Genomic DNA, 20,700 nt, shown 5'->3' with positions numbered 1-20,700 from the left:
ATGGGGGATGTGTAACCTACTGGAAGATGCTAGATGCCGGGGGAGGGGGAGAAGCCATGAGGTAATATAGTCTTAAAGGTAACATGAAAATGTGCCCAGAACCCGGAGGCCTCTGCCCTGTACAATGTGTCATCACCCTTCCCCATAGAGATTCCCTCCTGTCTCTTCTTATCGCTGAACATTGAGAGGCTCCTTATCCGGCCCGTCTGGAGGAATATTTGGGTGGAGTCCCTTATCTTATGTCGCACCTTCTTTCTGTAGATTCGCAGCCCGGTATTTTTGTTTCTTCCTTGAGAAGGTGAAAGCTAAAAACAAAATCAATAGATGGCGAAAGAGAAAAGTATGGAGGATGAGAGGGTCCGAAATCACTAATAAGTGTCCCATGGGAGTCATAGGGGGCACAGGCCGGTACATGTGTCATGGATGAGGGGGTTCTTAGGCTAGGTTCACACACAGTTTTTGCTATTTTTTGTTCCATTTTTATCAGTTGAATTATTTTTGAGATGTAAAACAACCTTATGATGTAGGGATGGGAAACCTACGGCCCTCCAGCTGTTATAAGACTACAATTCCCATCATGATGGTCGAAGGGTCTTTATCCCCATTTTAATGGATTAAAAAACTGTGTGTGAACATAGACCCGGACAATACATACTTTATAAAAAAAATGATTCTTTGGAATTAAAGGGGCACTCTGGCGAAAATCTTTTTGTAATTTACTTCTACAGCAAATTTCCAAAGGAAAACCTATCCTGCTCTGGACAGTTCCTGACATGGTGGCAGCAGAGAGCACTGTGTCAGACTGGAAAGAATACACCACTTCCTGCAGGACATACAGCAGCTGATAAGTACTGGAAGACTGGAGATTTTTAAATAGATGTAGGAGGCCTATTTGATAATGCCAATAGTCTGGCATATTTGATACTCCAGCAAAGTGCTAATGTCACAGATGGCAGATTATTGGAATCTTACTGTATGTTACCAAATTATTATTTTATTTTTAATTTTTTCATAAAACTATTGAACCTCGGCTAGCTTCAAGACAGCCGCAGCTACTCTCTTACAGCAGTGCTTCTCAATTCCAGTCCTCATGGCCACCAATAGGCCATGTTATGAGGACATCCCATACAAAGATCAGCTGTGATAATCCCTGATGCACCAAGTATAATTATATCACCTGTGAAATACTAAGGAAATCCTCAAAACATGTTGGTGGCCAGGAGAGCTTGAATAGGGAAGCACTGCGCTACAGGATCCTGCTCATCACTATAAAGCATGTCTCTTAGCGCCCTCTAGTGCCTGATTCTTGCATATCCCTGTTGGCCATACATTTGTCACATATTATACCGATCTATAGGGACCGGATTTAATGACCCTATTGCATAAGGACTGCAGGCAGCCAGCATGTTATCACTTACCCCCTGTCTATGGAGGGGACTTGGAGCTCTCTATTAGTAAAATAGTAAGAAAATATAAAGACATATTTTAAAAGAACCTAAAAAAACACTATGCTATCCAAGGGCTCATGCACACTGAGCAAAAGACGAGGAATTGGGGTATGTGCACACTGAGCAATTCTCAAGGAATTGTAGCTGAAAGATTTCTGCTTGAAATTCCTTGCCTATTCTGCTCTGGCAGAATTTGAGCGGAATTTGAGCGGAATCCGCGCGGAAATCAAGCGGAATGCAAGCGGAATTACCAGCAGAATTCAAACCTCATTGACTTCTATAGGATTCCTCTAGCGTAATCCGCCCAAAGAATTGACATGTACATTCTTTGGGCGGAATGCGGATTCTGCGCGGAATTCCGGACGGAAATTTACTCTGTGTGCACGGGCAGTCGGAAATCCCATTGTTCTCTATGGAAGGAGCAATGTTGCATTTACACGGGCGGAATTCCTTGCGGATTCCGCCCGCTTTTTATGGCGGAATTCGGGCGGAATTCCGCGAGAATTGCTCAGTGTGCACATACCCTAAGGGTATGTGCACACTGAGGAAAAAGCGAGGAATTAGGTAAGGAATTTAATAGGAATTTTATGCATGAAATTCCTCCCGTAAAATATGTACAGAGCAAAGTCCCATTGTGTTCAATGAGTTTTCTGCTCTGTTGTTCACACTGCAGAATTTTCGAGCAGAATTTTCTGCTGTAGATCTGCTAGAGGAATCCTATAGAAGTCAATGGGGGGCTTAAATTCTGCTTGAATTCTGCCTGAAAACTTTCTGCTTCAATTCCTTGAGAATTGCTCAGTGTGCACATACCCTAAGGCTATGTTAACAATACATAAAACTACGGCCGTAGTTCTCGCCGCAGAACCACGGCTGTAGTTTTGAGGAGTTGAACAATGCCTTATTTGCAATGGGATCCCGGCCGGAGCGTCCACACATCGTATATGCTCCGGCTGGTATCCCGTGCGGCGCCGGAAAAAACTGACATGTCAGTTTTCTGCGGCCGGAATTCAGTGAATTCCGGCTGCAGAAAGACCTGTCAGTTCATACAGCGCTCAGTTCATACTGTGGGCTATGGGAAGCTCTGATGCGGGCGCACGCTGATGTGCCCACATCAGAGCTCCGCTGCCGGAGGGATCATCCTGGCCGGGGTCATGGAACGGCCGGTCTCTTACATTGTGTGAACATAGTCTAAGGGTGGGTTCACACTGAGGAATTCTCGCTGATTTTCATTGTGAATGTACATTGGCTTTAAACGGCTTTCCGCTTATTTGTTTACAGTGGAATTTCCGCTGCAAATCCGCTTTCCGTCTGAAGAATTGACATGTCAATTCTTTGGGCAGATTCCATTAGAGGAATCCTGTAGAATTCAATGGGGCTTTAATTCCGCTTGAATTCCGCTCAAATTCTGCTCCTATTCAGGAGAGGAGGGTGCTGATCTATAGGGGAGGTCACAGCAGCACAGAGGATGTCAGGAGAGGAGGGTGCTGATCTATAGGGGAGGTCACAGCAGCACAGAGGATGTCAGGAGAGGAGGGTGCTGATCTTATAGGAGAGGTCCGAGCAGCACAGAGGATGTCAGGAGAGGAGGGTGCTGATCTATAGGGGAGGTCACAGCAGCACAGAGGATGTCAGGAGAGGAGGGTGCTGATCTATAGGAGAGGTCCAAGCAGCACAGAGGATGTCAGGAGAGGAGGGTGCTGGTCTTATAGGGGAGGTCGCAGCGCCCAGCAGCACAGAGGATGTCAGGAGAGGAGGGTGCTGATCTATAGGGGAGGTCCCAGCAGCACAGAGGATGTCAGGAGAGGAGGCTGCTAATCCTATAGGAGATGGTTCCCCTTTATAGATGGTCCCCCTCTGCCAGAGCTGAATAGGCGAGGAATTTCAAGCATAAAACTTTCTGCTTCAATTCCTCGAGAATTGCTCAGTGTGAACCCACCCTTACTTCTTTGGGCGGAAAGCTGATTTGCGACGGAAATTTACGGACGGAAATTCCGCAGTGTGAACAGCACAGCGCAAAGTGCCTTGCTTTAAACGGGTGCATTTTCGAGCGGAATTTCGCACGGAATCTGCTCGACAATCCGCCTCTTTTGCTCAGTATCCATGAGCCCCAAAGCAGTGTTCTCCAACCTCCAGCTACTGCAGAACTACAACTCCCTGGCAGCTGCAGACCACAGCCACTATATATAGTACAGAAGTTGCAATATACAGTCTCATACTTCAGCATGATGTCAGTAAGCTGCTGTAAAGGCTCACTTATCTATAAGTGTCACTTGTTGCAATAATTTACCGGTCCCCGAAATACCTCTTTTTCCTGAGACATTAGAACAACTACTCCTCTTATTCTGTGACTTGATCTCATGAGGTCCACAGCTGTAATATAGCAGCTAGGGTGCGGACATAATCCGGCCTGACAGCAGAATAGCTGGGCCCACTCTACACCTGCTGACCCCCAGACCTCCACAACAACTAGGCCATTATCTGCCGCTTCATAGCTGGCAACTGTATTATGTCCGCCAACTGTGCCCCCCCTCCCACCCCCAGCTCACCCCCGTCTGTAAGATGTCTGGGCTTAGTGTCTATGAAACATGCAAAACTGTTTTATTCAAAAACAAAAATTTATATAATATAATACAAAATAAAATGTAGGGATTCTGAGGACTTTTACAGATGTGGATTTGGGGGCGTTTGTAGAGACACTACAGCTGGGAAAACACTTTAAATTGGCACTGTCACTTAAAAAAAACTTTTGACAGGTTATAAACACATAAAAAGGGAAAACTTGGCCGCACATCTTTGACTCTGTTCACACTGCAGGTTGCACGGTGCTTGTGGCTAAAGTACAGACAAAACAGAAGGTGCAACAGCAACCCACAGGTGCAAGGGCTTACTATATATACTTCTCCCAGTGTACACACAGCAAACAACTTCTCTGTAGACATTAAAAAGTTAGGATCTTAGCAAACTATTTGATCAAACAGAGCGTACCATGTCCCCACGTTCAGCCAAGGGTGCTATAAAAAGAGATCTTTTGGTTCCTATCTGCCCAGTTGTAGGCTTGTTCAGCCCAGAGGAGGCCATTGCTAGTGTGAAAATGCTAGAGTAGGGACCATGTCTCGAGGACGCCTTAACGTGGCGACATGGTACACTCTGTATGATCAAACAGTTTGCTAAGATCCTCACTTTTTAATATCTACAGAGCAGGTTTTTACTGTGTGTATGCTGGGAGGAGTATATACGGTAAGCACTTGCACCTGTGGGTTGCTGTTGCACCTTCTGTTTTTTAGGTTATAGACACATGTCAAAGATTTTGATTGGCCTGGGTGCTCAGACCCCCAAAGATAACTAAAACAATGAAGTTAGGACTAGTGTGTCGCTGGTTTACTGAGCCTATTACATAGCTTGATTATCATGCAGCTAAATATATTTATATAGTTACTATTACATATGATATGCTTCCAGTGTATGGTGGTGGTGGACTCTGACATAAATGGGGTATTCCAGTGATTTAAAAAAAAATGTGGTTCTTAAGCCATGTAGAAATAGAAAAGCCTATACTCACCAACCCCAATCCCCCACTCAGCTCTCTGCAATTCCCCAATCTTGTTTCCAATCTACTTCCAAGACAAACACGTGAAACAGAACTTACTGGCCTAGCCAATCATTGCTGTAATGGTGTTGGGCTGGTCCTACAAAAGGGGACTGGATGGAGCAAAACTGGAGCTGCAGGGGCCTGGGGCTAGGTAAGTATCATTATCAATATGGTTTATACCAGGGGTGGGGAACCTTTTCCCTCGAGGGCCATTTGGGCATCTATAAAATCATTCGGTGGTCATATAAAAATGTCACCATGATTGTGCCTTCCAAGGGTCCCATTACATGGGCCAATCATTTAGTGTACAAGCGTGAATCTGCTGGATCGATGCTCGTTTACTGGACCTATTAGACGGTCCGATAATCGGGAAAGTAAGGGCTGCATGGACATTGTTAGCGATGTCCAAACACCTGATACCTTACCTCTCCCCCGCTCCTCTCTCCTGTGCTCCGCAGCTTTCAGCTGACAGGCTGCTCAGACGCTGCTGCCACTGGGACTGGGAAAAGACCAGGAGCAGGGAGAGGTAAGGTATCAGGTGTTTGGGCAATCGTCAGTCGTTACACGTAGCCATGCGCGGTCGTCGCTCAACGATGTTAGGTCCAAACCTAAACCAATAATCAGCCAATGATCGTTTCATTGGCTGACGTTGTCTCCATTACACAGAGCGATAATCGTCCGAATTGGGATTATTGCTCCATGTAATGAGGCCCTAAGGCACTGATACACCAACACCATGTCAACAACAGATGCAGCCCCCATTTACTGGCCTTACATGGCCTAAACATGGTCGGCTAGTGACAACGTTTGTGTAACACAATATAACATTGAGTGCAGCAGCCACGGGACATAGATTACATGGTGTTGGTGTGACTTGTTGGCACATGGATGACCGGTCACTGATGGTGCAGGGCTCATGCTTGGTCAATGAGCATTATATAGCTTACAATAATGGCCCTATAATGGGGTTAATATTCTTTATTTCCAATCTAATCTCTGACACGGCCACAACCTTACAAGCTGTGACCCAGGTGTATCCGATCAATGTTCCTTCAGGCAGTAAAGATAAGAGACATGTCACCGTGTCCTGGAAATGTCACCACCGTCAGCAGGTGGAGAATCGTTCATAGACCAAAGGGCCCATACAGGAGAACATTCTATATCTGACTCTATGCTTCTAGAAGATTAGTTAACTAGAGATCCAAAGCCTGAAGCTGCATGAAGAGAACTTGCTGAATCCTGGCGTTTCTTTCAGGTATAATCCACCCCCAGCGGCATGCGGATTTCTTGTAAGACATTTATAGGACCCAAATAATGTCTCACTTACCACACATACCCCTGGAGGAAGATTTATTTCATGAAATAAAGAAATAATAAATATTATGAATATAAAATAAAATAATAAATATTTCAGCAACAGATGCCCATTTGCTGTGGACCCCATATCCCTGTGATGTCCCCTGGGGTATCGCATCCTGTAAGGTGTGAGGACCCCATATCCCTGTGATGTCCCCTGGGGTATCAGCATCCTGTAAGGTGTGAGGACCCCATATCCCTGTGATGTCCCCTGGGGTATCAGCATCCTGTAAGGTGTGAGGTGCGGACCCCATATCCCTGTGATGTCTCCTGTGGTATCAGCATCCTGTAAGGTGTGAGGTGCGGACCCCATATCCCTGTGATGTCTCCTGTGGTATCAGCATCCTGTAAGGTGTGAGGTGCGGACCCCATATCCCTGTAATGTCTCCTGTGGTATCAGCATCCTGTAAGGTGTGCGGACCCCATATCCCTGTGATGTCTCCTGTGGTATCATCCTGTAAGGTGTGAGGACCCCATATCCCTGTGATGTCTCCTGTGGTATCAGCACTCTGTAAGGTGTGAGGACCCCATATCCCTGTGATGTCTCCTGTGGTATCAGCATCCTGTAAGGTGTGAGGTGCGGACCCCATATCCCTGTGATGTCTCCTGTGGTATCAGCATCTTGTAAGGTGTGAGGTGCAGACCCCATATCCCTGTGGTATCAGCCACTGTACCACTCATCACTGTGTAATTGGAGCAGTGGCAGCCACCCACCGCTATCTTCGATGGGCCACCTGGGTGATCTAAGAATCATCTGAGAGCCCCTCCTGCCCTTGCTGTCTGTGAGTGTAACAGGTTAGCATTCACTTCCTTCTCTAGATTGTGCTGTGTAATAGGGCCCTTATTGTGCAGCAAGGCTAGATCAGGCTGGTTTTACAAAAGTGCATGCACAAACAGGTTATCTTCGACTGCCTCTCTACACTACAATAATCTCCCAGGCCTGCTTATCTGGAGAGCAGGTGAGAATCCCTTTTTACTATACAAACCAAAATCAGCATAAAGATATGCTTAAAACAAGCAATATGTTAAAAGAAAACATCCTTTAACACTAGGGAAAAATTACATTTTCAAAATACATAACAGAACAAATATGTAACGTTAACAGCATAAAAGACAAACACTTCAGTCCCCAAATCGAACAACTATCAGACACTACTGCTTCCATAAGGCACTAAGACATCCAAACAAAAACTCTGGAATCATTACCAATATGGTAAAGGCCACAGGTAGCTCACAGAACATTGAATCTTTGTTAGATAAAACCACCATAAGCCTTTAGCTTAGAGTCACATGGAAAGTGACCAGTGATATCAGCGCATGCCCAGCAGTTGGCGGCTTTTCAGCTGAAAGTTCTTCTCCAGCTCGCACAGGGCCTGCGCTCGCACATTGGCCGCCTGCAGCCGCTGCTTTAGTTCAGTACACTTCTCTTGGGTGGGGGGATATTTGCTCCCACTACGATTCTCTTTACTTTCAGTACCAAAGTGGACGTTCTTCTTACTCCGTATAGAAGAAGTCGATCGGTCCAAGGAAGGATCTTTAAATGGAAGGAAAGGTGGTGAGACACATGTAAAGTTTGTAAGCCATTACAATTACATGACCAATATACCTGAGAGCTCCTACTGATATCAGTGGAAAGCAAAGACAATCCTACCTCATTGTAAACTCCCTGTCATAAGGGGAAAAACTTGACCAATTGCATAGACACAACAATCATTTTAATCCAGCAGCATGTTCCAAACCCTTATGATCATTAGAAAAAGGGGGGAGAACACTCAGACCCCCAAAGATTATTAGACAGTGCAAGAAGAGCGTGGTTAACCACACACTCCTGCCCCATTATTTTAATGAGCTGTTGAGAGTCTGAACATGTCGACCCTGACAGATTAAAATGTTTGCTGTGTATATGCAACATGTCAAGTTTTTCCTAACAGGGAAGCAAGTTCTAACAGAAATTCCTAGTCATAAAGGGATGTCTGACCAATGGATGATGATCATATTGCAATTCCTTTCTAAATGGCAGGGGAACCAACACCCATGCCAAATCTTCGAGTACTTTTAGGTATCATATAAAGCATAGTTGTGGTATATAGATAGGTTCTGTAAAACCATTTGCTTTCAAAACTTGTCTGCAAGAATGAAATCATCTTGTGTATATCCAAGGTGTAAACCCCTAGCTAGAGACAGGACATGGTATAATGCTTTTAACCAATATACAATTTTTATCCTTGGAGATAGTAACCCCTCAATGTCATGTTGGCTTACACTAATACTTTGTGCTTCATAAAGTATCACTATGCAGCTATCTTCCTAATTGGTGTACAGTAACAACTGGAGGATCAAGTTGTTAATAAGTCCCATAATTAAAATTATGCTCATGCACAGCGCTTTTATGGCATAGGACATATCCACTACGTGGAGAACAGCACAGTGGTGACAGTACCCTATAATCATAACTTTCAAAATCTAAAACAAAGCATGTTGGCAACTTACAATAATTTTTTGTGATGCTGTAAAACAAATCTATACTTGCTTTCATCCAGGTCCAATCTCCTGAAAGCAGATTTTTAGCCTTGTGCTGATGAGAAATGAGCAAATTTATGGTACTAGCCAAGCACTTTGCTAGGCTTGGCAGTTAGTCTGCTACGCGTGATCTCTGTGCCACTCTGCTCCAGGTGCCTTTCTAGAGAGAAATGTCATGGTGTTTAGAGGCAGCAAGCCTAGCTAAGTGCTTTGCTAATACCATAAATTCACTCATTCCTAGTGCTTGTTAAGTAAAAAGTAAATTTTATATATTTTACATACCAAACGCAGGAAGTCTCAGACATCTGAGCACTCACAAAGGCAGTCATGTGACTGATGGACTTCCAGCATTTAGTCTTTTTCAACCAGCCTTCAGGAGGCTGGACCTGGATACAAGTAAGTTTTGCTTTACAACAAAGTCTATAACATTTATTTGGTGCATTTAGCACAGAAAATTAAAAAAACCACCACTATAAATATAATTTATTTACACATAACAAACAAGATAAATCTCACATCCTACAACTAAAAAAAAAAAAAAAAAGTTTTTTTTATAAGGCTACATTGGAAAGTTCTGCCAATCAACTAAAGCTTCTAGAGCCTTCCGGTTGCCTCTCGTACCTAGTCCATTCTCCTGACCAGCACCATAAAACCGCTGCTCGTTGAGGAGATTAAAGTTCTTCATCTTCTCTGCCCTAAAAGAGAGGAAAAGCAGCAGGTCAGAAATTCACTAGATGTGAGATACATAGTATGGACGGATGAGGAAGCTTCAGCTTTGTACAGTTTACCACTGCTGACTGAGAAGATGCAAGCCAGACATTTATAATGAGAATTTAGCTTCCAGATTAGCCACGAAGCATCAAATATAAACCAATTAGAGAAACCATAGTCAGGCTTTTGGAATAAATATTATATTTTAAGAAAAGTCAGCAGTGTTTTTTTCATATCGAGAATGTATGATCTTTGCCAGTCATCACTGCCTACAGACATAGACCACAATGGACACAAGTCCTGGTTCTTCTGAAGTGAGGGAGGGCTGCAAAACAGCTCTGGAGTAGAGAAGGAAACTCTTTTGCTTAATAAAACCTATTACAAAGTTTTCTTAAACTAGATTCAACTATTGATACCCGAAAAGTTACATTTAAAACTTTTAACTTAATTCAAGAACTCGCAGAATTCCCTGGAATTTAAGTGGCCATTTCCCTAGAGTGACATTTCATCCACAGAGGCTTTTCATATTTTTTAGATATCAGGAGACACAGCATCTTACCTTGCCAGTTTATCTTCTACAAGTCTCTCTCGTACACACAGCTCCCTTTCTCGCTCTGGGAAAATATATATATATTTAATTGGAGCAAATACGGCTCCAAGTCATATGTTTAACATGTGACTGAGTATTTATGGCACAGAGTATAAAATGTATTAGCGTGCAGGAGTAGGGCAATAAGAACAAAACAAATCATTTATCAGACTTGTCTCCTTAAGACATGCTGCTCTTTTACACTTCTTGTTGACAGCTTGTTTAGCTTACAGACCACCACACTGTTTTAAAAGCAGTGGTCTGACTGAAACCAACCAACGAGCCCACCATTTTTAGAGCAGAGAGATGGTCAGTAACCTAGACCACGAGTCATCAATAATAGGAAGTGCAGCATAACAGGAGAAAGACAAGTTTTATAAATGATTGTATGTGCAAAAAAATTATTTAACTTAAGGAGAGCTTCAAATATTACTTGAGATGGGAGTACCCCTTTAAGGAGTTAAGTCATAAGTCATAATAAAAAAAGAAACTTACGCTCCAGTCGCTCCTCCCGTTCCCGCAAAGCTTTTTCCCGTGCCAGCAGCTGCTGTTCTTTTAACCGTAGTTCAGTTAGGACTGGATCCGGCTGGAGGGGACGCTCTTGTTCTGTAGACCGGCGACCGCGCTTCTCAGATAGTCTGTTTTGTTCTTCTGCAACCCAGTCTGCTAATAGAGAGTGCTGCAGTATCTCCTCAATGGAAGGTCTCAAGTAATCCTATAAATAAAAGGAAAATGGACATCTACAAAGCACGTATGGTGTAAGGTGCTGGTGGGTGACAACACTGCAGGCCTTGACTGCAACTGAGGATTCAAGTTTTACATTACAAGAAGTACATGCTATAGTGACATAAATAGTCCTTCCATGTTCTCCCGGTCCATTATTTTTTATTTATTTTTTTATTTTTTTTACAGACAAGTGGTATGAAGTAGCTTCACTGTGTGATGCTGCCACCTACTGACCATTAGTTATATACTTTAGTTACTGAATCTTCCCTAGGCCAGAGAACCATATTTGCAGTCCAGGATCCATAGACCTATGGCTCACATGATCCATGACTATGGGCAGCCCACAGATGACACTTCATTGGCAATCTTCATTTTTCATAGACTACAAAATTACATGGATGTATGCAGGCTTTTTTTTTTTAAAGAACATGTTTTATTCAGGTAAGAAATATCTTAAGACACTCACCTTGAGGTTTAACATTTTCGTGAGGATTTGATTCAGTTCTTCTGAATACCGATAGGGAATCCTGCGGAATTTCCCTATTCTAATCTTTTCTGCCAGTTCTTTTTGGTTATAGGCAGTGAATGGTGGCCTGAAGAAAAACAAGGAAAAAGTGTATTAGGCTAGTACCACCCCCACAGTCAGCTGTTCACTATGGAAGCTAAGGGATATGTAAATCCAGTACTACCAGATGAAGATGGGAGCGACTCAAGACCTGATCGTGGCCTTTTTTTCTGCCACACTCTCTCCCCGACTATATAACCCAGCCACAGGTCAGCAGTTCTGCAATCTATTACTCTTGACATGCCTGACAAAGGCTAAGCTATACTGTGCACACTTCCTCCCTTTCACACCCTCCCTGTCTTGACTAAGGTGGGGAAGGAGGTGTTCATAGTATAGTATTCAGCTTCAAAGGAAAAATGGCTATTTGCAGAAACTTAAAATTACAAAGACAAAGGCATCATGTGTTTTATCTACTCATCACCTACCTGTGCCTGCTGCTCCATTACTAGTATGAACCAGATTCCAGCTTTGCACAGTATTCATGAGTGCTACGATACTTTGATATATCCATGGGATGCAGTCAGTAGTGGCGTGTGCTTTATAGAGCACTACATTAACCCCTTCAAGACAGAGCCCTTTGATGCACAAGAGTCCAGATCAGATTAATGCAATGTTCCTCCCTGTCTTCTAAGAGCCATAGCGCTTTTATTTTTCCACCTATAGGGCTGGTTGGTGTCATTTTATGCACCATGAGCTCTAGTTTTTAATATGTTGGTGTAACAAACATTTTAACTGCTTTATAATTTGATATTTTTTTTATTTTTTTTAATATATCAGCAATCCTGGAGTGTGTGTGTGTGTCCCCCTCCCCGTTTACTGTGCAGGAACAATAATTTGATATTTTAATAGATCGGACAATTCCGCACACTACGATATATATATTATATATATTTTTTTTTTTTTATAATGGGCAAAGGGGTATTTTAAATTGGGAGGGCGGGTAATAAGGGTTTAACACTTCTATAACTGTAAAAACATGCAATCAAAGACTGCATGTACTGATCTATGGCATAGCATAGATCAGTGTTATCAGCGATCTATGTATAGAGCCTGCCTGAGAGTAGAGACTCTACACAGATCACCGACTGGACAGGACAGAGGTAAGACTTACCCCTGCCCGTAGGTACAAACGATCGGGACCCCGGCAGCATGGCTGCGGGGGTCCTGATCACTCCGTGACAGATGCTTGTTCTGTCAGAGTACCTTAAAGTGACACTCACCTCCTTTTTGCATTCTGACTTCTCTACACTGGTGTAAAGGGTAAATTTAGCGGTTTCCATACCTTATTTTATATCATACGTCATGGTGCTTGTTCAAGTAAAAAGTCATCTTTTATCAACTGCAGATTGAGTTAAGTGGGCGGGGCCTCACAGCATTAGCGCTACTTAGCCCCACCCACACCACAGTTGGTCTTGCCCCCCTCGCCGGCCATTAGAACATGCTGGCCGAAGGTCTAGACCCCACCCCCTTTACGTCGGCCAAGCAATGGGAGTCAACGGTGCCGTTGTGGGCGGGGCTAAGTGGTGCTAATGCCGCGAGGCCACACCCACTTAATACAGTCTGCAGTTGATAAAAGGACACTTTTTACTTGAACAAGCACCATGACTTATGATATGAAATAAGGTATGAAAAATTTACCCTTTACACCTGTGTAGAGATGTCAGAATGCACAAAGGGGGTGACAGTGTCACTTTAAATGCCGCAATTGCTATAGATTGCAGCGTTTAAGGGGTTAAAGCTGCCTCTTATTACCACTGGCCCCAGACACACTGATGTGTGTGGGACCACTCACTACAGCGGTCCTGCACACATCAGAAGCTCCATCAGTGCAGGAATATATATTTATTATATGATGTTCCTACTGCACATACCCCATGCAGTAGGAATGTGTAAATATATATCACACACACACACACACACGTTACTGACAGGAAGGGGGTTAAAGATAGCAATCCGTGCTGCGAAGTTAGGTCTGCACTAGGATCTGTGTTTTTTTGCGTCACAGATCAAGGCCCCATACGGACATGTGATGTGATTGGGGCCATCAAAAGCTATTAGCCCTAGGTTCTAGGGCTGGGCGATAATGGCCTAACTCAATATCGCGGTTTATCGCACATGTAGCTGCGGTAACGATAATTATGACACGCCCCAAACTCAGGATATTTTGTTTAAAAAAAAAGTAACTTACTAAGCAGCAACACAAGGCTGTGAAATTAGTCTATTTGTCATTATTAGGGGTCTCAGCAGAGTTAGGGTATGTTCACATCTTGTTTTTCTCCACACGTTGGGCTGCACGTCAGCAATCAGTGAAAAAAGGATGCGGATGTGCAGCCCAACGTGCAGCTGACGGCCACATTGACTTTAATGAGCAGGACAGAGTCATTATGTGACTGTTCTGCTCATTTGCGGGACGTACACTGCTTTTGTGCAGGATCTGGTCGACCGTGCTTTTGAGTCCTGCACAAAAGCCGTGTACGTTCAGCAAATGAGCAGAACACAGTCACATAATGACTCTGTCCTGCTCATTAAAGTCAATGTGGCCGTCAATCGCACATCGGGCTGCACCCATCCTTTTTTCACGGATTCCTGACGTGTAGCCCGACTTGGAGAAAAACGTGACGTGAACATACCCTTATACAGCTCTATTTAAACAAGAGGGGGGGGGGGGGGGGGACAGGTCTCTGTATATATATACACACACACACACACACGAGGGGGGACAGGTCTCTACAATAGCAGAGCTGTCTCGGTAGTCTCCTGTGTGTAGTGTCCATGAACTGAGACAGCTCTGCTATGCTCTGTGTACATAGAGAATTGAGAAACCGCTGCCTCAGGTGTCAGTGATAATAGACAAAGCACTGCAGCTAAACAAGAAAGCGGCTCCTCCGTGCAGGAGGAGATGATCTACAACCCTGCGGCTGTAGAGTGTACCTCCCGGAAACTGGTGATGGAGGAGGGCTGTGTGGACGGCAGCGGCACATAGTAGGAAGAGGTTACCTCATGAGAGCTGCTGCTGTTAGTTACTCGGAGGGGGAGAGCTGTGGCAGTGCACAGTGACTGGAGCCTCTGGAACCGCTCTGGCTCCAGGTCACTGCTCTGTGCGGCAATTGCCCTGTTTGAAAGGACGGGTCCTGGCAGTGACAGGAGGGGGCAGAGCGGTCACTCCAGCAGAAGCAGTCCGGTCCTCGGCTCTGTGCTGCATGTGCTGACCGGGGAGAGAGGCCCAGGAGGGGAGCGCAGGACACTAATGGTGCGTTTACACAGGCAGATTTATCCGACAGATTTTTTAAGCCAAAGCCAGGAACAGACCATAAACAGGGAATGGGTCATAAGGAAAGACTGAGATTTCTCTTTTTTTAAATCCATTCCTGGTTTTGGCTTCCAAAATCTGTCAGATAAATCTGCCTGTGTAAACGCACCATTAGAGGCTGCACTTGGCGGCTGCTCTCCCCAGGCTGTAGTGTCAGAGCTCAGTGATCCTTCATCCGATCCGCTGCAGCCACATCCTGCGTCGCTGCTCAGCACACAAACATGTGAAATCCCGCAGATACCGTCCTGGCAAAGTTGAGGTCGGTTAACCGACGCCAGAGACTATCGGTATTTTCACGGTATACCGCCCAGCCTTACTAGGTTCTCTCTGCAGTTACAGGTAGGCAGCTATGAACGCAAGAATAGGGCCTTAAACATCAGCTCTCGCTCCTAATCAGATTCCAAATCTGTCATTTTAATCTTTCTACACTACTCATTCCACATCTTAAGCTGACAATTTAGAAGCGAGTAGAAAGCCAAGACTTACAGCTACAAAACGAGAATCATTTAAGCTTTTCCCCAGGTGGGGCATTTGGAGGTAACTGAGAACTGTACACCCAGCTTTTATAAAGTTATATACTGTTGTACCTCTGTTCTTCTGGAAAGCTGTTCCAGAACAGAGCAGTGTGCTCTTATAGGGAACGATGTAAAAGTTTTTAATTGGTTCTTACACTCCATGGGTCAGGTGCAGAGCACCCAGCCCTCAAAGTGTAAAGACTTAGTGAGTAATTGTGCAAGATGCATCACTACTTACTGATAAAAAAGTGGGGAACTCCTTGTAAAGAGGCAGGGATTGCCGGCAGCAGAATAAGTCATGAGTGGACTGCTATTTGAACTTGCCACGCCACCCTTGCTTCTCCCTGCTGTGGGGAACAACTCCTCCAGCCCCTGGACCTGACCAACTACCCTCCTGGAGCCCCCACAGTCCACTGCCTGCTGGCTAGGCAGCTGCTGTGGGGACATTCACCCGGCTGCAGCGCGGCAGAGAGAAACAGAAGCGGTGGCTGTTGGAGGAGGATGGCAGTGGCCTGGTGACAGGTCCAAGGAGGTCAGCGGAGGTGAACCCCGTCAGGTAGACGCTGTGGCTGGGTGAATGCCCCCGGCTGCTGAACCACCAAGCAGCAGACGGTGGTGGTCTGATCCAGGGGCTGGAGGAGCTGATCCCAGCAGTAGGGAGAAGCAAGTTCAAATAGCCGCCTGCTCCTGCCTCCGCTAAGGGCAACACTGGTTAGAGCTGACTTTTGTTCACATACCAAGCAAAACTTCAGAGGAAGCTTCTGTTCGAATGCCAAGGTGTTCAGTAACCAAATTCTTACTGTATAAATGTATTCCCTCCTTGAAAACAGAGCACATGGTACTTACGAAAGGGCGCACAGTTCATACAAAAGACAACCCAGAGACCATATATCCGACTTCTCGTTGTAAGACATTCGGTTCATCTGCTCCTAGACAAAGTAAGGTGAAGAAAAATCATTAACCTCACAGCCTACATGGAGTATGCACACACACACCCTAGAAACATGCAGAGTAGTAGAATAAAACTCTCATTAAGATCTGGCAGTTGTCATGTACCCAGACCTGAAAACCAGTGTATAATACCAGATACGTACAGGAGACATGTAATACGGAGTGCCAACAAACGTTTTTGCAAAACTGGTGTCGTGGTGTAGTATCCTGGCTAAACCAAAGTCACCAAGTTTCACGTTCTTCTTGGCATCAAGGAAGATGTTGGCAGGTTTTAGGTCCCGGTGGAGAACTGTATGACCGCCATCACTCCTTTTGTGGCAATCTTTCAGAGCTAAAGCGAGCTGCACGAATACCCGCAGTATGAAGTCTTCATCTAAATACTGCCTGTGAAGGGGAAGAAATGGTAATACAGGCACTGTACTTTACACCATTCTATGGCCAGCACTGAATAACCATGTAATAGTGACAGCCCAGCTCCCTCTTACGCTCTAGGGCACCTACCTCTCCTTGGTACATTTAGCGATCAGGCTAGCCAGGTCTCCTCCCTCACAGTACTCCATCACAATATAAAGTGTAGTGTTGGTTCGGTCTATTATACGGTCGTAGTAGCGCACAATGTTGGGATGTTTCAGCTCCCGTAACAAGTTCACCTCGGATACCAGCATCTGCTTCTCAGACTCACTCATGGTGCCATAGTCCAGCTCTTTCCACACAAGCACCTGCAAAACACACATTTATTGATTTAGTTACTTCCAGCCACGCCAACAGGATAACACACCCCCTGTACACTTAAAGATCATCATCATATCCACCACCTCTAAAATCTCAGGCCTTCCAGCACTTAACTTCATATGCCTTGCAGGAAGTGGTGTATTCTTTCAACCCTGGAGAGCAGGAGAGGTTTTCTATGGAGATTTGCTGCTGCTCTGGGCAGTTCCTGATATGGACAGAGGTGGCAGCAGAGAGCACTGTGTCAGTGTATTTCCAGTCTGCTGCCACCTCTGTCCATATCATGAACTGCCCAGAGCAGGAGCAAATCCCCATAGAAAACACCACTTCCTGCAGGACATACCGCAGCTGAAAAGTACTGGAAGATGCAAGATTTTTTTTTTTTATAGAAGTAAATTAAAGATCTCTGGCACCAGTTGATTTGAAAGAATTTTCTTCCTTTTTTTTCTTTGCGCTGAACCACCCATTTAACTGTTTTGATGTCGCTGTAAAAACTGACCCGGACATTTAAAGGACAACTCCGGCGGGACCCCCCCCCAAAAAAAAAAAAAAAAAAAAAACACAGACACACACAGACACCATACTCACCATCCCTCCGGTGACGATCGCCACTCCATTCGCCCGCCGTCCGCCTCACCATCACCTGCCTCCGCCGTCCAGCGATGTCTCTTGCTTCCGGGTCCATGAGAGAGAAAAGGCTGCCAGTGCGCTTGCGCACCGGCAGCCTTTTTATTGGCTGGAGCGCATCACATGGCTTCCAGCAAGCTCAGCCAATCAGGGCTGAGCAAGCTGGAAGCCATGTGATGCGCTCCAGCCAATGAAAAGGCTGCTGGTGCGCATGTGCACCAGCAGCCTTTTCTCTCCCATTCACTCTCAATGAAGACGCCGAGGAGGAAGAAGACCCGGACCGCCCCCAGCTCTAGCATCACCCGACACCAGAGAAGAGGACCGTGACGACCGTAATCGGTAATGTATATATTCTTTAACTTCCGGGGTGGGGGAAGGGGGCCAGACCGGGTATTTAACCACATTACAAAGTTATATAACTTTGTAATGTGTGTTAAATAAGCCCAAAACAAAATTTTCGCCGGAGTTGTCCTTTAATTAATCCTGAGGCCACTCCATATGCAGCAGGTGGCGACTACGTAGCAGATTGCTAATGATAGTAAGCAGTGATCCTGTTCATGGCAGTCATTTAACCCTTTCAATGCTGCAATCTAATGGTCCAATAATTGAAGCAACACTTAGTTTTTATAATGTTCAGCGTTTAGATGGAGAGATAAATTGTTTGAAGAAGTTATTGTGATTGTTTTTAGATCGCTTAAGCCCATCTCACACATACCGTGAACAAAGCGATCGGTGAATTATCAGCGACCAACCATGATTTCGGAACATGCTGAAAGATCATGATGAACGATTTCTCGCTCGTGCACAGTGTTTATGTGACCCGATTATCGCTCAAATGCGATCGTTATCATGAATCTTTTAATGATAATCGCTTAGTATAAACACCATAACATGATGGCTGTATTGAGATACATGATGGACAGGTGCCGTACCTGTCAAAAGTCCAGCACCCCCACAAAGTGACTGCAGGGCGCCGATGGGTCACGTCGCAGGTCTATACTTAGGGTCCTATTACACGCAACGATAGTCAGCCCTTATCCGGCCAATTATCCCTCCATGTAATAAACACAACGATCATCAGCTGATCATTGATATAGGTTCCGATCTATAGTTGTCGGGTGTTGACCGTGCATCGCTACATGTAATAGCGGTGTGCGGCCGGCGGATGACAACTTCCAAACTCTATACGTTACCTATCCATGCTGCAGGGCTCCTCTTGCGGTCCACTTCACCCCGGGTCCCGCGTGCGGCAGCTCCAGAGCGGCCTGTGTCAGCTGACAGGCCGCTCACGCTCATCCAATCACAGGCCGGGACCGCCGCAGCCAGTGATAGGCTGAGCGGCCTGTCTCAGCAGATCGGTGCTCATTTAGAGTTATTATCGGGCCCCCTTCGGCCCATGAAATAACACCCTTACCCTCTAACGCTGCTAATAGTGACATGAATCGCAGCAACTGGCTATGTCCATCAGTCCCATAGGACAGAGCGGCTAAGCACATAGTCAGCCATAACGATTCAGGCAGAGGGGCACGGGACCCCTTTCTTTTGATCAATGGGGGTCCCAACAGTCAGACCTACACTAAGAGCCTTATTCCACAGGACGATTATCGTTCGCATAATCGTTAACAATAAACGACCGCTTTTGCGAAAGACCTGAAATCGTTCACCCAGTTACATGGAACGATAATCATTACTTACGATCGTTCTTGCGGTCGTCTTGTTGCCGCTATTGCGAACGATGTCTTATTTAATGCGATCAATCAATAAGATTAGGTCCAGGTCTTATTAAACGATCAACAATTTCTCATTCAGTCGTTAACAGCTATTTAAACGAACAATCATCGTTTAGATTCAAACAATTTAACGATAATCATCCCGTGGAATAGGGCCCTAACAGGGTGTACAATTGTTGTCATTTCAGGAAAGGCTCTAACGACAACCAGAATATACCATAAATATATGTAACAAGGTCATCCAGTCACCATGATCCTCCAATTCATGGAAGCTTAGCTCTCCTGTTGCAAAACTAAAACTCCCATCATGCCTGGCTTTGGCTGTCCAGGCATGATGGGAGTTGTAGTTTTGCAACATCAGGAGAGCCAAGGTTCCCTACCCCTGGTCCAATGTGCCAGAGCTTTCTAAGCTCAAACACGACTTATTGTAGAAGACCACAACGCAGACAGAGCTCCATCCAGATCTATGGCCCTTTGATCAGTTAGGTGGTGCAGCGGTGTGCGCATGCGCAGGACATGCAGGTGATTTGGCTGGCACAAGGTGAAGTAACCACGTGACTAACGGCAGCTTCGCAGCACAGCGCCCCTAGTGTACATATCAGGTACAGTTCTGTACACACAGCGATAACGCAGCGGCAAAACCAACCAGCACCCCTCCTGCTCCGCTGTGACTACCCGCTACAGCCCACAGTTTACCTTCCCATCAGTTTTCCTCCGGATCTTCTGACACTTCCCATAGGAGCCGGAGCCTATGGTGTACATCACCTCATAGTCCTCCACCCTGGACGGCATGTCTCCAGACGTCTCCTACCGGCTGTACACGATCGCTGTCACCTCACACTACTCGTCCAGGTATAACCGGAGCTCGGAGAGTCCCCGTACCTGTAGCTGAATCACTTCAGCAATAGAAACCGTTTAAATGTCGAGCCTCCGCACTGTCCAGCGCACTCATTGGCTCTAGCCGTTCCGCATCTACCTTCCTGATTGGCTAACGGCTCCTACCAACTCATTCGCTGATTGGTCGTTCTCGATAAACACAGAATGCGCCCTTCCAGCTGTTGTTGGAAGCGTCACCGATCAATGGGCGGGGCTAAGGTTGTTACTAAGCGACGGACGCGGCGCGATCCCAGAGCGGGCGTTATGAAGGGAAGTTGGGCTTAGGTCAGGTGACTCCAGCCGTAGCCTCGCAGCGCCACCTACAGCTCAGGACAGGTACAACAGGTTGGTGCTGGGATGACATGGTTACGTGTGAGGTGAACTGAATAAGGGAGCTTTATTAAAGGGGTACTCCGGTGATAATATTTTTCTTTCAAATCAACTGGTTTTAGAAAGTT

At 45.4% G+C, this 20,700-nt stretch overlaps 1 protein-coding gene across 1 annotated transcript; it reads right to left on the bottom strand.

Moving 5' to 3' along the window:
- Nucleotides 1-7,434: 7,434 nt before the first annotated feature.
- NEK2 (NIMA related kinase 2) lies at nucleotides 7,435-20,407 on the bottom strand. The gene is made up of 9 exons (XM_069955195.1): nucleotides 20,063-20,407; nucleotides 16,782-16,999; nucleotides 16,424-16,664; nucleotides 16,176-16,258; nucleotides 11,406-11,532; nucleotides 10,709-10,928; nucleotides 10,184-10,238; nucleotides 9,535-9,608; nucleotides 7,435-7,927 (listed from the first exon to the last, which is right to left on the bottom strand). The coding sequence occupies exons 1-9, from the start codon at nucleotides 20,156-20,158 to the stop codon at nucleotides 7,704-7,706; spliced, it is 1,338 nt and encodes a 445-aa protein (XP_069811296.1). The 5' UTR covers nucleotides 20,159-20,407; the 3' UTR covers nucleotides 7,435-7,703.
- Between the last annotated feature and the right edge of the window lie 293 nt (nucleotides 20,408-20,700).

The sequence above is a fragment of the Dendropsophus ebraccatus genome, chromosome 15 (genome assembly GCF_027789765.1).
Source record: "Dendropsophus ebraccatus isolate aDenEbr1 chromosome 15, aDenEbr1.pat, whole genome shotgun sequence".
Lineage (NCBI taxonomy): Eukaryota > Metazoa > Chordata > Amphibia > Anura > Hylidae > Dendropsophus > Dendropsophus ebraccatus.
The sequence above is the reverse complement of the archived record's forward strand: the minus strand, read 5'-3'. Positions and strand labels throughout refer to the sequence as shown.

Bases quoted from the DNA above. Each gene is read 5' to 3' on its own strand.
- NEK2 (XM_069955195.1), bottom strand. From the start codon at position 20,158: ATGCCGTCCAGGGTGGAGGACTATGAGGTGATGTACACCATAGGCTCC. The intron at 10,239-10,708 runs GTAAGTTTCTTT...ATATTTTCCCAG, and splicing joins ACGGGAGGAGCGACTGGAGC to AGCGAGAAAGGGAGCTGTGT. The intron at 9,609-10,183 runs GTAAGATGCTGT...CCTCTCTTTTAG, and splicing joins GTAGAAGATAAACTGGCAAG to GGCAGAGAAGATGAAGAACT.